This window comes from Perognathus longimembris, chromosome 18 (genome assembly GCF_023159225.1).
Source record: "Perognathus longimembris pacificus isolate PPM17 chromosome 18, ASM2315922v1, whole genome shotgun sequence".
NCBI lineage: Eukaryota > Metazoa > Chordata > Mammalia > Rodentia > Heteromyidae > Perognathus > Perognathus longimembris.
In genome coordinates, this window is record NC_063178.1 from 24,623,835 (window position 1) to 24,642,146 (window position 18,312).

General features: G+C 39.9%; 1 protein-coding gene across 2 annotated transcripts in view; it reads left to right on the forward strand.

The window, feature by feature from the left end:
- The window catches only part of Arhgap21 (Rho GTPase activating protein 21), a 117,565-nt gene that overhangs the window by 79,759 nt on the left and 19,494 nt on the right, over positions 1-18,312 (forward strand). For both annotated transcript variants that reach the window (XM_048367932.1, XM_048367933.1), the window contains exons 8-10: positions 5,883-7,761; positions 17,151-17,309; positions 17,437-17,539. In XM_048367932.1, the coding sequence (XP_048223889.1) occupies positions 5,883-7,761; positions 17,151-17,309; positions 17,437-17,539 (2,141 nt within the window). The remainder of the gene's footprint in view (positions 1-5,882; positions 7,762-17,150; positions 17,310-17,436; positions 17,540-18,312) is intronic.

The following is an 18,312-nucleotide window of genomic DNA, read 5'->3' on the forward strand; positions in this document are numbered from 1 at the left end:
GCCACAGCCCCACTTCCGGCTTTTTCTGTATATGTGGTACTGAGGAATCGAACCCAGGGCTTCATGTATATGAGGTGAGCACTCTACCACTAGGCCATATTCCCATCCTAGCCTCATTCTTTTTAACCAACATATTTACTTTTATTGTATTCTAGTCATTGGACCGTATTTTATAATATTTTACACTGTGGTGTCTTAGGTCCATGGTGTTAAGTAACTTTCAAAATAAAAAGCATTTCTTGTTTCATTTTCAAAGAAATGCAAAAAGGTTTATTATCTGTTGAGTATTGTCTAGATGTGAAGTAGCCATCGCTCACGGCTCACTTAAGCCATGATGCTCGCTGCCTTCAGGCTGCTGTAACTAAATGCCTGAGGCTGGAAAGCTTATGAACAACAAGTACTTCTTTCTGAAGGCTAGGAAGAGAGCTCCAGGCTCAGACAGATTTGGAAACTACTCCAGGCATGTTTTCTCAGGGATGCTGCCCGCTCACTGTGTCTTCCCTAGGGCATTTGGTGAGGGGACTCTCTCCTAAGAACACTAACCCTATTCATAACCTGTCACCTCTGAAAGGCCTAGCACTAAGAGAACTGGGGAAGGCACTGAGGCAGACAGCAATACTGCCTGAGAGGAAAGCCTTCCTTGAATGAGTGATAGGAACGCTTGCTTTCGGTTTTTTATCTCCTCAATGTGTGATAAAAGCTATTTTGTCAAGCCTATGATTCCATGGCTCAAAGTTAAATTTTCAGTTAATGAGTTGCAATAACTGGATCCTTGAGTATGTCTTTTATTTGGGTAGCGTGTTTTGTGCCTGCCCTGTGCAACCATAGCAATGGTAAACAGCTTGTCTAGTACAGTAGAGAAGAGTTGTTGGCACTCGAACTTGAACTGAGACAGATCTAAGACCAAAGCCCCAGCTCTCAACCCCCATGCCAACCTGCCATTGAGGGCAGATGAATATCAGTGGCTTACTCTGAGTCTCTCACTGTTTTTGCTCTAACTCCACATGTCGTGTTCTGTTTGCTACTCCTGATATGTGATATAAATTGAATACTGTAACTTAATGTACATTTTTCTGTAGATTTGTTAGGATTGCTTTATTAATTAACAACTTACGTTGGTGTTACTGGGGTTTGAGCTCTTCAGGGCCTTGTACTTAGAGAAGTGAATTTAAAATGAAGTACATATTTGTCAAGTGTATTTAATTTAACTGAATTAAAATGGTCCTGCCAAATTAAGGAAGCAAGCGTAGGAATTCTAGGGATTTTTTTTCATGTTTTGCAATTCAGTGGCAGTTGCTTTATTCTTTTCTAAAAAATGACTTGAATGGATTGTAAAAGTAGTTCGCGTTTGTTGACATTTTTCAAATAATATAGACAAGTATGTCAAAGTACAAGTCTTCCCCTGTGTCTCCATCGCCTTCTCTCACATCCCCACCAGCAAGGTTAGTATGTGTCCCACTGTACAAATGGGAAGATAGTTTTGCTTTTTGTATGAGGAATGGCATTAAATTATCAAGTTAGCCTGTTAAATGGGAACTCGCTTCTTTGTTCTGTGGGGCATTTTCTTATGAATTGTTAGTTTGCTTGTTTGACCACAAATAGTATCATAAGTATGCCAAGTGACTTTGACTTAACTCCTAACACTGAACTGAAAGATTAATTCATATTACTTACTGTTAGACATGGTACCTATCCTCAAGACCCAGACTACTAATATTCAATTTTGTTTGATATGCCCTTTACAAAGTAGAAAATTCTGTGATCTGTTTTTCTTTATTTTACCTCTCTTGTTTTTGTTTTGAGGTTTTTAGACACAATAGGCAGAGTAGGATTCTTGTAAATATAAGATAGAAGCTTTTAAACTATTGTAAGGTATGAAACTTTAAAAGGATAAAGGAAGTTCAAGAAATAATGTGGAGTAAGGCTGGGAATATGGCCTAGTCATACACAAAGTCCTGGGTTCAATTCCTCAGCACCACATAAACAGAAAAAGCTGGAAGTGGTGCTGTGGCTCAAGAGGTAGAGTGCTAGCCTTGAGCAAAAAGAAGCCAGGGACAGTGCTCAGGCCCTGAGTCCAAGCCCTCAGGACTGGCAAAAAAATGAAAGAAACGAAGGGAGGGAGGGAGGAGGGAGGAAGGGAGGGTGATATAAAAAGAGCAAAATGAGAACAATAAAACAATTGCTAAATTTCTTTTTGCCATTTTCTATTTTGGGAAAAACTTATTTTCTGTATCCATCAGGAACCACCTGCATAGATTGTGAAATATTCATTAATACCAAGATAGAAATGATTAATAGCTAACTATGCAATTCTTAATGACATTGGTTTAAAAAAATTTCTAGTTTATAGCCATTTCAGATAAACTTAACTATTACTGGAAGGTTTTGACCTGTTTATATAAGAATATACTCAATTTAAGAGGTATTTTGTGCCATTTCATTGGTGCCCACGTGCCCACTTACCAAAGATTCCCCAGTAGAAAGTCAAAACACTGGCATGTCAAACCATTACAATACAGTGGACGACTTGGTACCTACCTGGTAAGCAAGCGTAGTAGAGAAAACCAACACAATCACAACCAGGAGTGAGTTACAGAGCTTGCAGTTCCATTCTCAGAATATAAAATCATGTATCTACTTGGTGTTCATCTTGGAGAGCTGTGTATTCTGACCCATTCTAGCCACGCCCCTGTGAAGTCAGGTCCTTGAAGGAGGTGTAGGAGTTTAATGCACCACTGGTTTCCTAGGAAACACCATTAAGTAACAGGAGGAAAAGCATTCCTTAAAGTGCTTACTATCCATTCCTAACTTACCTCCCAGAATGTGTCTTGAACTATATATTTCTTAAAACCTCCGTTCACGTTTCTGACTTTAGGGGTGTATTTTCCTCTGGCAGGTAGTTTGACATAGTATCAGTTCCATATTTTATAAGAATGAACAACCTTTAAATAAGAAAGTAAATGGATAGAAATAAAGGTAGTCTTGTTCAGTGTTTATGAGCTGAAACGTGTAAGGAACTCAGTAATGCTCTTGAATGTTGAACTTGGGGTCTAGGAGCTATCTCTGAGCTTCTTTTGCTCAAGGCTAGTACTCTACCACTTGAGCCACAGCTCCACTTTCAGCTTTTTCTGTGATTAATTGGAGATAAGAATCCTATAGAATTTTCTGCCCAGATTGGCTTCAACCATGATCTTCTATCTCAGCCTCAGTAGCGAGGATTGCAGGTGTGAGCTACCAGCACCTGGTGAATTCATTTTTCATTGTCTCAATTGTGTTTCAAGTGAGACTGTAGACAGTCTCACATATATGAATTTTAAAACCCCTAGTCAAAACCTGACTCAGAAGTGGGGACCTGTGTCCACCCGCACGATTCAGAATTGCTATGTAGGAATTCTTAGAGATAATCTGGTACAAAACAAATTTACTCATTTAATAGTTCCAGCCGTATACTTCCAATGTTGCGAGATAATAGTCTTCCCCAAAGTTGAATACAGAAGTTAGCCTTACATTATTCATTCTAGAATAGCATTTCCCAAACATGTAAAAATGTGGAGGAAAAAATAGGCTTCATGGCAAATGCTTGTTTTTATCTTCAGGTTTCCCAGTATTCAAAAACATAACAGAGGTTTTCTGAAGTCCAGAAGCTGGCCGGCTTTCCCTGTTTTGCTGGCTGTAGGGACCTGCCCTCCTTTCCAGTTGGTGCATAACAAGCTCTCCCAGCCCCCTGCAGGAAATACTGCACAGGCAGTGCAGACAGGTTCCTGTCACAGAGGAGCAGCCTTGCGGCTCTAATGAGCACGGAAAAGCCAGGCTTGTTAGGTTCGTGCACATAGCCAACATGCGAAATACATGTTCTGATGGACTGTTTATATATATTGTTCATACTGTAAAATATTAGGATATGCTTGTGTAATTTCTCACTGTATTCTAGCCCAGGTTCTAGGAGTCTAAGAAGTGATATTTTTATGTGCATACAGTAGTCATTTCATTAAACTAATAAAGCAAGATGGTGTTAAAAGATCAGAACTTGTGAGTGAGTGAAATCGATGTAACAAAATAGTCCCCCTCCACCCCCAGCAGCAAATCATAGAGTAAAATCGGCGGCAGTCGGCTGACAGCTTGTGATTGTGCGCTGATTTCCTGGGGAGGGAGGAGGTTGTACTATTTTAAATGCACAACAGAGCACCCGTGTCGTCATGTGCAAGCAGAGATGGAAGCGGCTCAGGGGAAATGAGAGCCGTCAGTGTTGCTTGTGACAGACAGCGGTGAACTGCAAAAAAAAATCATCTATTGGGCATGCGTGTCACCACATGTAATTTTGCTTTCAAGAGTCATAAGCAAATAAAGTAAGAACAAGATAAAAGCAGGGGGGAAAAGCTGTTTAGGATACTGAAGTTATTCTTAATGCTTCACTGCCCTTTACCTCTCTTGGTACCTTCCAGAGAAATCAGTGTACATGTATTTTTAGCTGGCTGTTTCTAGCATCAATATGACAACATGATTCTGTCTTTGTATCAGTAAGCAGCTTCTACTGTGTTTTCCTATTTTCTGCTAGCTACAGTTTACAAAGGATGTCACAGCACTGGTAAGAAACGCTTAGTAGCCATTTCCTTGCTTTTTAAGTCATGTTGTAGAGATTTTTAACAAGCCGATCTATTAAAATTGTAAGTTTGCTTAAAGAAATCCCTCCATAGTCTTAATCTTACTAATTTGCAGAGAGTGTTTGTGATGTATGGTTTACCTTGTGTCTTAACCTTTACATTTGGTTTTCTTTTGTCTCCTGGAAATAAATGACGGGTGTCAAAGCATAATGTTTATCTGCATCTGCATTTTTAAAAAAGTATCTTGTCCTCCTTTCCGTTTCCCTAGTGCTTTGCTCTTATGTTTGTGGCTGCACTCGGGCTTTGCAAGCTAAGCTGTCTGTGCAAAGGCAGGATGTGATGAGAGTATTGAGTTAAGCTTGTTTTGATTAGGGACCGATATATTTCCACACCTGACTGAGATGCTAAACGTAGTCTTGCGTTGCATCCATGAGCTCTGTTCTGTGCGGTCTCTGTAATTCATTACAGTTGTTCTTAAATTTCAAGGAATACTGCTAGCTAATTCTATAAACAGTTGACAGAAATTGAGCTGCATGTCTGCCTGCTAATAATAGAGAAACCTCATCTTCTAATAAGAGACCAAATAAATTTGTGCATTATTGTTGCATTAGCTTAAAAGAAAAAAGTGTAACTTGCATTCTGAAAGACAAATTACCCTTTTCATCTGTTTGTGCCTTTAATGTATATATGCTTAACTAATGCATGTTCTTTTATTTTAAATATTAAAACATTTCACATGGCTGGTAAGAGCTTGATTCGTGAAAAATGAATTATTGGAGATTCTATAATGGTTAATTGACAAGACATTCAATAAATTGTTTATGACAGTCTTAGTACTTGAAATTTAATTTGATTCAGATTTTTAATGCTTTTACCTTCTCTGGCAAAAGAGTCTTCTTTTGCAGGGATTTAATAGGCTGCCATTTAACCTGTTGACTCCTGGAAAATTGAGAAGCTTGAGTGAGGAGAATTTTAGAAGCAACATGGCTATGTCTAGTTAGACATAGTTGGGGGAATATTGATATGTCTTACATCTTTTGAGAAAGTAAATGATTAAAATCTATATTTGTTACAAATTCTACAATTTATTTCATTTCTATAACACTAGTTTTTTATTTTTAAATTTCCTTTGTGAAGTATTCTTTTATGTTTGAATGCATGCTGTAGTGTCTTTCAGGAACAACCTAGGACTTAGTAAAAATAAAATGTTATACTACAAACACAGAAAATATTGTTCATTTAATGAACTTCAAGTGACTCTTTTCTCTCATTTCCATACAGGCGTATTCTCAAGATGCCTACCTAAAAGGCAATGAAGCCTACAGTGGCAATGCCCGTAACATACCTGAGCCTCCACCAGTTTGCTACCCCTGGCTGCCATCTGCCCCGTCAGCCATGGCACAACCAGTTGAAATATCTCCTCCAGACTCATCTGTGAACAAACAGCAAACCAGTACACCAGTCCTGACACAACCTGGCAGGGCCTATAGAATGGAAATACAAGTGCCTCCATCACCAACAGATGTTGCAAAATCAAACACGGCAGTGTGTGTTTGCAACGAAAGTGTAAGGACTGTCATTGTGCCTTCTGAGAAGGTTGTAGACTTGTTATCCAATAGAAACAACCATACAGGTCCTTCCCATAGAACTGAAGAAGTGAGGTATGGCGTAAGTGAGCAGACCTCTTTAAAAACGGCATCAAGGACCACATCACCATCATCGATTCCCACTGCCCATCTGATTCATCAGACTTCAGGCTCCAGAACATTGGAACCTTCCGGGATGTTACTTAAATCTGGACATTCGGAAGGACTCTCGGGCAGTAGGACTCAAGCAGTGGAGTCTCCTTCTGTATCTGTCAATCATTACTCCCCAAATTCCCATCAGCACATAGACTGGAAAAACTATAAGACTTACAAAGAGTATATTGATAACAGACGATTGCACATAGGTTGTCGGACAATTCAGGAAAGACTGGATAGCTTAAGAGCAGCATCTCAGAGCACGGCCGACTATAACCAGGTGGTCCCCGCCCGCACTACCTTGCAGGTACGACGTCGAAGCACCTCTCACGATCGAGTGCCCCAATCTGTTCAGATCCGGCAGCGCAGTGTGTCCCAGGAAAGACTGGAGGACTCTGTGCTAATGAAGTATTGTCCAAGAAGTGCATCTCAAGGTGCTCTGACATCCTCATCTGTTAGTTTTAGTAACCACAGAACTCGTTCCTGGGATTACATTGAGGGGCAGGGTGAAGCCTTAGAAAATGTCAATTCAGAAGGTCAAACACCTGACTCCAATGGGGAGCGGAAACAGACTTACAATTGGAGTGGGTTTACTGAACAGGATGATAGACGGGGTATTTATGAAAGACCCAGGCAGCAAGAAATTCATAAATCTTTCCGAGGTTCAAATTTGACAGTGGCTCCAAGCGCCGTTAATTCTGACAATAGGAGAATGAGTGGTAGAGTAGCCTCTGTGTCTCAGTTTAGAAAGATTCCACCAGATCTAAAACCACTGCAAGCCAACAGAAATTTTCAGACTACCAGTGGAATGTCACTGCCTCGGGGTATTTCACAAGACAGATCACCTCTTATGAAAGTCCGAAGTAATTCTCTGAAAGCGCCTTCTACGCATGTCTCAAAACTGTCATTCAGCCAGAACTCACTGGTTTCTCTCAAAGACCAAAGACCAGTAAACCACTTACATCAGAACAGTGTGTTGGGTCAGCAGACATGGCTCAGAACTGAAAGCACCCCCAATCACCAAGTGGAGACGGGGAAACCCCTCTGTGTGTCTGGAGCTTCTGCCAAGCCTGGGCCTCAGAGGAAGGAGCACTCGGGTACTTCAGATTTAGAATTATCTGTCAGTGAAAGGAATGAAGATGTAAATTTACAAGAGGCTGACAGTCAGCCCTCAAATGCTTTAGAGAATAAAGAACCTGTCATCCTAAGAGAAAAACCTCCCTCTGGTCGCCAAACACCACAGCCTTTAAGACATCAGTCTTACATCTTGGCAGTAAATGACCAGGAGACTGGGTCAGACACCACCTGCTGGTTGCCGAATGATGCTCGCAGAGAGGTCCATATAAAAAGAATGGAGGAGAGGAAGGCCTCGAGTACCAGTCCTCCTGGGGATTCCTTGGCTTCCATCCCGTTTATAGGTGAGCTCATGTAGAGTCCTTGACTAATATGTGAACTGGAAGAAATCTTTTCAGAAAGCTGGGTGCTGGTGACTGACCCGTGTAATTCTAGCTACTCAGGAGGCTGAGCTCTGAGGATTGTAGTCCAAGGCCAGCCTGGTCAGAAAAGTCCCCGTGAGACTCTTACCTCCAATTAACCACCAGAAAACCAGAAGTGGCGCTTTGGCTCAAAGTGATAGAGTGCTAGCTAGCCTTGAGCAAAAGAGCTTACGGACAGTGTCCAGGGCCCTGAGTTCAGGCCCCACAGCCGATAGAAAAGAAAAGAAATCTTTTCAGAAAAGTAGGATTTCTTGTTCTGCAAGCTCAGATATCTTATGTTATGGTTTTTAAATATTTGTTCTTGATTGTATGCACTGAACTTTAACCAGACCCATTAGCTTTTATCTCCCTCAAAATTATTTTTGGTTTCTAATATCCTTTTTAAAAGAGAAATTTGGTATAGCTACTACCCATTTTTTTTTCCTTTGGCCAGTCCTGGGGCTTGGACTCAGGGCCTGAGCACTGTCCCAGGCTTCTTTTTGCTCAAGGCTAGCACTCTGCCACTGGAGCCACAGCACCACCTCTGGCCATTTTCTATTCATGTGGTGCTGGGGAATTGAACCCAGGGCTTCATGTATAAGAGGCAAGCGCTCTTGCCACTAGGCCATATCCCCAGCCCTACCCATTTTTTGTGTGTGTGTTTTAATTTTGATGAAACTGTCTCCCACTGTCTAGGGCTAAAGAGAACCAGCAGACAAATCCTACCCAGTTGATTCACCTTATTCAAAAACCAAATAGAGCGGCCATGGTAATTCATAACCAACTTTCCATTTAAAACAGTGCCTTTCATTTTTTTTTTTCCAAGACAAGGTTTTGATGCATAGCCCAGACTGGCCTTGAGCGGGAAACCCTCTTGTCTCCATTTCCCCAAGTGCTTGGATTCCAGAGGTGTGCAGCCATGCCTGGCTAGTGTTCTGTGCCTACTGAAGTTTAGTTTTGGGTAGAATGAAGATGAAATGACTTCCTTGCAAAATTATTTCATCTTAGGGAAGAAAAGCACAGAGTAGATTTGGGAAAGTTAAATTACAAGTGTATGCCCCAACCTGTAACACCCTGTTGACTGACTTCATCTTTCTCTCCCATCGCAGTTGTATCTACCGAATGTGAGGCTTTCAAAGGACTAGTCATCCCTGCTTTCAAAGTGCTAGTCATGTCATACCCGTCTTCTAATCAGACCCCTCAGCTTGCTTTCCATCTCACCCAGAATAGAATCAGACCGAGATTCTGCCGCGGTCCACGAGGCCCCCAGTTCCAACCCCACTGCACCGCCCCTCCTCCCTCCCCTCTCCCATTAGGATCTGCCCTGTGCCTCTGTCTGCCTCTCATTCTTCCTATGCCCAGCAGGCCCTGCTTGGGGTCCCAGTGCTGCTCTTTCTGAACCCCGGGACGCACAAGCCCTGCTCCATCTCTGTTGAGATCGCAGATTATTCCTTCCTTCAAGCAGGCTTTCCTGTCCAGAATAAGTGCTCACACACACCTCCACACAAGCTACTTTGTACTTTTTATTGCATTACATTATTTCTCTGGGGAACTAAAATACAAACTACAGAAGAGTGAGACTTCAGAGTGTCAGGTGACACTTATCAGATTTGAAAAAAAAGTTGTGTTCATAAGGATGATATATTCAAGATGTAAACATGGTGGAGAACTCTTATTCCAATCAACCTCGTTAAGGCCAGGCTCAGTGAATAGTAGAATCTTACAGTAGATGGAGTTTAGCACAGGAGCTCCAGCAGATATCTTATAGAAAGCAACAATGGACTGATGGTTATTCTCTACTAATTCTTCCCAAGATCTTCCCAAGACAGTAGTGTCGCATTACAACATAATCCTATGATGTTGGAATAACAAAAACTGTGTTGCATATTTGTTGTCTTTTACTATTTTCCCTTAATACTGTGAAGTGCAAGAATAGAGCAATGGGAGCTGGGGATATGGCCTAGTGGCAAGAGTGCTTGCCTCATATACATGAGGCCCTGGGTTCAATTCCCCAGCACCACATATACAGAAAACGGCCAGAAGTGGCACTGTGGTTCAAGTGGCAGAGTACTAGCCTTGAGCAAAAGGAAGCCAGGGACAGTGCTCAGGCCCTGAGTCCAAGCCCCAGGACTGGCAAAAAAAAAAAAAAAAAAAAAAGAATAGAGCAATGAATTAGGTTATCAAAGAGAAGAGTTTGGCTAAAATACAAAATAGTGGTCTTATTAAAGTCTAAAGACTTTGTAATTACTCTATAAAAACCCCATCCATAAGCGACTTGGAGCGTTTCATTAGGTAGGAGTTTGAATTTCATATTTTTATTCATTCAGAAAAGTCCAGTGTTTGTTACTTGTTACTTCCAAACTTGTTAACAGTATGTTTTTGAGATAGTAGGACATATACTAGTATTAAAATAGAGGCTATCTTCAAAGTTTCCCCATTCCATGTTAAGTAGTATTAAGAAAAAGGTCAGTGATGACCAAGTAGGGTGAAAAATGCTAGCTAAAACAGGTTTTCGTTATTTTGTCTTGTTTTAAAAGTAGTTGTTCAAAGGAGTTGCCATTCAGCAAAGCAGTATATGAACACAATACCATAAGGCTTTTCAGAATCACAATTTTACTATGTTAGGAATTGTCTAGAATTTTCTCAGAAATATTGGCAGCGAATTCTTTGCTTTATGTTATCTCATGGGATTAGTGTACCACAAAACATACATTAGGAAACCTTGGTCTAGAGACTGCCCTTTTTACATAATTTTTTAATTAAAAGAAAGAAGGTGGGCTGGGAATGTGGCTTAGGGTAGAGTGCTTGCCTAGCATACATAACGCCCTGGGTTCAATTCCTTAGTACCACATAAGTAAAATAGACAAAATTTTTAAAAAGAAAGGCCTATCTTTATAATGTCACATTCAGAAACTCATAATCTGCTATTTTAATAATAACCTTTGCTATTTGAGAACATTAAAGAATTATTAAGTTCCCTGGCTTTAGGCCCAAAATCCTAGAAAGTACAGCCAATTAATTTTAGTTCTATGTAATACAGAGCTAATTACATGACTTCCAGAAAAAGAAATTGCTTGCCTGCTTTAAACATGTAGATTCTAATATTTCTCTTGTGCCACAAAGACAGAAAGGTTTTTAAATGAACATTTTGCTTTTAAATGATGAATGTTATTAACACTAATAAGTAAGACAATAAGTCTTAAAAGTAAACCCCGATTCCTTCAAGTTAAAAAAATACAAAAGGGCTAATTGTACATAGGCAACGAAGGAAATAACCCTCTGCAAGGAGCTGACTTGTGAGCTCACTCTGTCTCCAGGTGACAGGATGATGACTTGAGTCATAATGTTGGAAGAAAGTTGGAAGGGTTAGTAATATAAAATAGTACATGCAGTTCCAAAACAGCAACAGTATGCGTATATATGTATAGGTATAAACACACTACTTGGGAAGCTCAGTCAGGAGCGTCTCTGAAGCCCAGCAGTTGGAGGTAACACAGCAAGACCCTATTCACCTTTCATTTCAACTCTGAAGGCAAATAGAAAGAAAAGGTCTTTGTCACATTTGAATTCCTTTTGTAAGATGAATCTGTTACTGGCATTTATTTTCCTTCTCCTTTAAGGACAAGGAAAAATCTTAAAGATGTTAAATTAGTATATGAAGCAAAGGTTATTGTTTTCAGGCCATTTGCAGTAAATGTTCTATCTCATGGAGTTGGGATGTAGAACCAGTGATTCAGTTCCCACATTTTTATATACATATATGCATATATACATACACACATATATACTTATGTAAATGTATACAGATACACATATATGTATATGCATACATATGCATGCTGTTGCCGTTTTGAAATGGCAAGTACTATTGGTAAGTTGCCGTTTCGGAACGGCAAGTAGTATTGGTAAGGATGACCATCCATCTTGCTCTAGGTGCTTCTCATTTTGATAGTGCTCCCAGTTGTCCTCAAACAAATACAACAATTATTTCAAATCAGCGCATGCCAGGGCTGGAGGTTTGGCTCAAGTGGTAGACTGCCTGCCTTACGAACACAAGGCCTTGAGTCCATTAGAAGAAATAATAATAGCTCATGCTAAAATGCCATTTTAGCTCACAATTTCTTTCTTTGGTAGACCTGGTTGGTTGGTGTCATGTATGGCTAGATCCAGACTGAAGCTATAGCATGAAAAGGGGAAATACTAATGTCAAAAATTGAGAATTTAGGCTTTTTTTTTAAGCAAGTGAAGAAACAGTATTGACATGGAATTTTAATATATAACAAGTTTTCAGTGTCTTTCCTCTGTTATAAAATGCTATGGGATTTTTAGTGAAAAGAAGTAAACTAAAGCCTTGTTTCTTAAGTCACATTCTTTCTTTGTGTGGTTTAGCTTAACATGAAAGATTATGCTATTTGCAAAAAGCTTGCAACTTTCTAGCCCTTATAGTTCATAAGTAAGTGTTTTGTGTGATTTAATGCCCAAGATAAAGGTGATTGGGTTTCATGTGACTGGATACTTGATTATTTAAAAATCTAGAAATTAGTGGAAAATATGAGAGCCCATGGTTTTGGATATATTTGTCTATGAGAATGAAAATTGTTGTTTGTCCTCAATAAGATACCTTGGAAAACAAGAAATTCTACATTATTCTTGTTCTTGCATTGTCTATACATTGGTGATATTCAAGTATAACTATTGAGGTTAACATTTTTTTATTCCAACTATTTCTAACACAATAGAAACATTTTCATATTTTCCAAGGGAATAAAAAATTAGATTTATAAGTAATTTATAAATATGAAGTAATGTAATCACATGTATTTCAATAGCCTCCTCCTTCAGTTTCTCTAATATACTAGTAAGGCACAAACAGTACTGACATGAGTAAGCAACAATACTCTCATCTTGTATGCCCCCTCCAGTAAGTCCCATTCTCTAGAAGAGATGAATCATCTTCCTCTCCCTTTTGGAAGTACTACTTGTCATGCAGATGATTTTACACCAGTGTGTTTCCGAACTTTCCTCCATAGGACATTTGTTTCCCTGTGTCTCCTTGTTTTGCCAAACAGAATGCCTTGTCATCCAGGACCATCCATGTTATCACAAGTGACAGGATTGCATTATTTTGTGTGGCTGGCTGAACAGTATTGCATTGTGTGTGTTTTTTCAAGCTTGCTTTATCCTCTCATCATGACTGGCATTTGGATTGATTTTAAATCTTAGCTACTGTGAAGAGTACTTCGGGAAACACAGGAGTGCAGATGGCTCTCTGACGTGGTAATTTCATATCCATTGGATATATACCACTAGTGGGATTGCTGAATCATATGGTAATTCTATTTTTAGTTCTTTGAATAGCCTCCATACTGTTATCCATAAGAGCTGGACTCATTTACATTCCCACCAACGGTGTGTAAGTCCCCTTTTCCCCCAACCTTGCCAGCATGCTACGCTTGTCTTCTTGATGATAGCTATTCTACCTAGGGTGAGACAAATGCCGCCTGGTCTGTTTCATAGGGGAAATCTAAAAGGTTTATGCAGAAGCAGAGAGTAAAATCATGGTTATGGGCAGCTGGAGAATGGGAGCAGAGAATAGGGAAGCAAGAAGAGACTGGTCAGTGGGCACAAAGTTACAAGTAGATTGGAAGGCTAACTCCTAATACTCTGATGCACAGTAATTATATTTAAAAGTAATTTATAGTTCAAAATGGGTAAAGCTTTTGAATATGAGGAGGTAGGCTAACCACTCTAATTTGATCATTGTACAGTGTGTACATGTATTGAAACATCATATGTACCCCGTAAATATGTACAATTATGTTTCAATTAGAAATTATTTTCCTATGAGTAAGTCAAAAAGAGATTGAATGAGCTTGGGGAGAGGTAGTTCAATGGCAAAATGTTGCCTACTAGCATGTGTAAGGCCTTGAATTCAATGCCCACACACATACACACAGGTGCATGCACAAATTCAAGAGAGGTTGAGTGAATACAACTAGTAAATCTAGGCTTGTGGGAAAAAAAACCCTACCTTTGAAATTTTACCTAATGTTTGATGCCTTTTAAATTTTGCTTCATGGTGTTTTTTTTTAAGTTTTTAATAAATTGGTGTTTTGGGGCTGGGGATATAGCCTAGTGGCAAGAGTGCCTGCCTCGGATACACGAGGCCCTAGGTTCGATTCCCCAGCACCACATATACAGAAAACGGCCAGAAGCAGCGCTGTGGCTCAAGTGGCAGAGTGCTAGCCTTGAGCGGGAAGAAGCCAGGGATGGTGCTCAGGCCCTGAGTCCAAGGCCCAGGACTGGCCAAAAAAAATAAAAAAATAAAAAAAAAAAAATAAATTGGTGTTTTAAATTACTTTGCAAAGCATGAAATCATTCCCCTGCAAGACTAACCACTTGTTCCAGGACAGTTGCTTAGCTTTAAGAAATAGTCTCTTGCAGAAACACTTTTTAAATTACCGTGTTATGTATTTTCTATATATTCATTTGTGCAATTATTTCATATGAGCCATTCTGGTAAATGGTTTTGCTACAAAGATCTCCTTAGATCATTAATACTACATAAGCCAGATAATTTTTTCACTGTTCATATGAATATTTGTAAATCAATTTAGAAACAACTAGGCCAATTCCATAAAACTAACCTACTTTTATACGTGTCATTTGAAGAAACTTTGTCAAATTTTGGGTAATGTAAAGCCTAGTGCTATACTCTATAAACTTTAGTAAAATTATTTTTTTTTCTTCACTGAATTTTTAAAGCCTCTCTGTGCTTTTGGCAAAAGGTTCCTTGGATCCTACCCTCACAACAGTGAATGAGCACATAGCTAGAGCGGCCCAGGGAGGAGTTTTCAGAATATGTTCTTCTAGAATATGAAGAGCTGCTTTTAACATAAATCTTAAGACCAGAAAATAAGCTTCATTGATTTGAGCCATAAAATAGAAATTTTATAACTTTGCAAACATTGGTTCTCTATTGAAATACTAATCATTAAAAGAAGATTCTTCAGATTCAGTCAAAATCAATGTAATTTATTTCATCATTCTAGTTTTTAAAGGATCTTGTTAAGAAACACTTTGACTTTAGTAGCTCCAGCTTTATAGTTCTGGCCTTCTATTAATTTACTTCCTCTCATATACTAGGAATTAAACCACTGATTTTTTAACACATCTTATAAATTTAATGGTAGGTGTGATATTGTTTGGAAACATTGTATAAACACATGTGGAAACAATGACATCTTTCCACTTGTAGTAACTAACATAAGCGAATGAAAAAAATCTTAAAACTATTTCCAACAACTATCCATGTGAGAATATTCCATACTTTAAAGAATAAGATCTTTAATGAGTATAAAGTTGAGACAAAATTATTTTACATAAGCTTTATTTTCTAGATTTAAAATCACAAGTATGTTTCATATGTTTGATCAAATCTCCAATAAAATAATTGTGTGGATATTCAGAGTATTAACAAAAGAATTGCACTAGTTAATATTAACTAGTTAATGTAAACATTAAACAACCTACCAACAAAATGATAATTTACTTATAATAACAAAAACGGAATATTTTGTTTATAAAAGAATTGGGATAGGGGCTGGAAATATGGCCTAGTGGCAAGAGTGCTTACCTTGTAGACATGAAGCCCTAGGTTCGATTCCTCAGCACCACATATATAGAAAAGGCCGGAAGTGGTGCTGTGGCTCAAGTGGCAGAGTGCTAGCCTTGAGAAAAAAGAAGCCAGGGACAGTGCGCAGGCCCTGAGTTCAAGCCCAGGACTGGCAAAAAAAAAAAAAAAAAAATTGGGATAGCATAGCATTCATGTTATAATTTTAAACTTAAAGCACTGATTTTTTTTAAAAAAAGATTTTAAGGGATGACATTGTCCAAAAAGAAATGTACTTTGTTACCTGACTTAAGAAACTGTCACCCCTCCGTACATCACCTTTATGATAACATTAAAAAGAATTATTTAGGGAAGACTTTTTTTTTGACAAAACTGGTAAGCTCTAGTGGGGGGGCCAGAGAAGCGAAGCTTAGGTGTCAGAACTGTGGTCACAGGCCACCTGTAGCTTTGCCTTTTGTCAGTCTTCTGTCTTCGTCTGTGAGATATCACCACGCCTTTCCTGTGTTTTGTAAGTAGTATGTGTAATAGTATGTGCTATGACGGTATTCCATGCTATTCTATGGCGGTAGCAACAGGCTTTCAAAAAGCTTAAAATTCATACCATGTCAAATATCCCTTATTTCTCCAAGAATGCAAAAGGTCTTCATCTCCTCCTTGAATCTGTTGGCTCAAGGGAGCACAGGGAAGTCCAGGGTCCATATCTGTCTGGTACCTTTTCATGATTCACACAAAAATGCCAAATAGGCTAGCAGTGGCCCTGGGAATGCAGTAGACTGGCAGCCATAAACTGAGCTTTGTTGCCTGTCTTCAAAACTTAAAGATAGAGGGGGTGATTTGAGGCCTTGATACATCAAAAGGTAGACTTAGCCAATTTACCTTGCTTAATTAATTAGCTTCCTGAATTGATTGCCATACATAACACATTTAAAACTTAAGGGTAATATATGATTATGCTTTGATAAGTTTAGTTTCTGGATACACACGTAAACTTTGGGAACTTTTGTTATTATCCATTACTGGTGGTAGAAAAAAGCAACATGTTTAACTTCTTAGACATTGCTTAGAGAGAGAGTGTGTGTGTGTGTTCCTAGAGTGGTATCTGTATCTGTGTTGTTAAGTAGAGAACACCAGATATGTTATTTGAATATTAATCTTTCTGGGTCTTTTAGTCATGATTATTGCTTATTCATAGTAATTAGTCTCCCTCTCTCTCCCTCCCTCCCCCTTTTCCTCCCTCCCTCCCCCCTCCCCCCTCCTTCCTTCCTTCCTTCCTCCTTTCTCTCTCTTTCTCTTTCTTTCTTTCTTTTTCTTTTTTCCTTCCTTCCTTCCTTCCTTCCTTCCTCCCTCCCTCCCTCTCTCCCTCCCTCCCTCTCTCCCTCTCTCCCTCCCTCCCTCCCTCCCTCCCTCCCTCCCTCCCTCCCTCCCTCCCTCCCTCCCTCCCTCCGTCCCTCGTCCTGGGGCTTGAACTCTAGGCCTGGGTTCTGTCCCTGAGCTTCTTTAAGGTAAGTGCTCTACCACTTGAGCCACAAGCACCACTTTGGCTTTTTTGAGTTTATTGAAGGTAATAGTCTTGTGGACCTTCCTGCCTGGGCTGGCTTCAACCACAGTCTTCAGATTCCAGCCTCTTGGGTAGCTAGAGGCATGAGCCTCTGGCGCCCAGCTAGTAGTGAGTTGCTTTACCATTTCCTTTTTCTTCCAGATGAACCAACTAGCCCTAGCATCGACCACGACATTGCACACATCTCCGCCTCTGCTGTGATCTCGGCCTCCACCTCTCAGGTCCCCTCCATAGCCACGGTTCCTCCCAGCCTCACCACCTCCGCCCCTCTCATCCGACGCCAGCGCTCGCATGACCAAGGTACACTCACGAGCAGTCTGCAAGTCCTACCTTTCAGTCCTTCAGTCCTGTGACAAACTGGTCTTTTGTACCAGTAAAAGAATCGGGAAACCACTTGAAAAGTGGGAATGTTGGGTTTTCATTACAGAGTCTGTGGGACCCCCAAGCCTGGATGCCCAGCCCACCTCAAAGACAGAAAGATCAAAATCATACGATGAGGGTCTGGATGATTATAGAGAAGATGCCAAATTGTAAGTCTCAGGGTGTTACTGTAAATATTGGTTTGTGGTGGGTATTTGGTACCAACTTGGCATATACATACTGAAGTTAAGGTTCTCTTAACATGACATAAAACAGTACATACGTGTACACACAGTTCGTATTCCTATCCTAGCTGTGCAGCTGCTCAGTACTAAACATAGCTGTGTTACTATTTTTTGAGTGTAATTCTAGAGCAAGTCTATGTATAAAATCATTTGTACACACTTGTGCTTACGTGTGTGCTCTACACAGATGAGATCCTTCAGTTCATATCCGTGCCACATTCTTTTTCACGGCTGCTTAATTTTCCATTGAATAGTGGTACTGTAATAGATTGCACCAGTGTTCTGTCTCCTGTTGGCTTGCACAAGCCATTGACTAGATGTGCACATATTTTAGTTAGCACCCGTGTGAGTAAGTGTGATTGAAAATAGGATTGTAGCATCCAGCTTCTCCTGGAGCTCCATGCCTTTTCATCTGCCTTGGGATATGGGGAAGGGCGCTGTAGGGCAGAACTTACCCTGGGCCCGCAGGGCACACTGCTGTTTCTAGCCACTGCTGTTGGTGGCCATTCGCACAGCAGGACCAGCACGGTAGAACACCTGCCCAGAACTTTACACCTGTGCTTAGTCATAAACAGCCCCTTGCTTAGCTTCATGTTTTAAGCAGAAAGCTTTCATTTATCATATCAACTAAGAAGCTACAGTATTGATCAAATTAGCTGTTTTTCTTACATTGAACAGTGAGCATATCACATGACCAT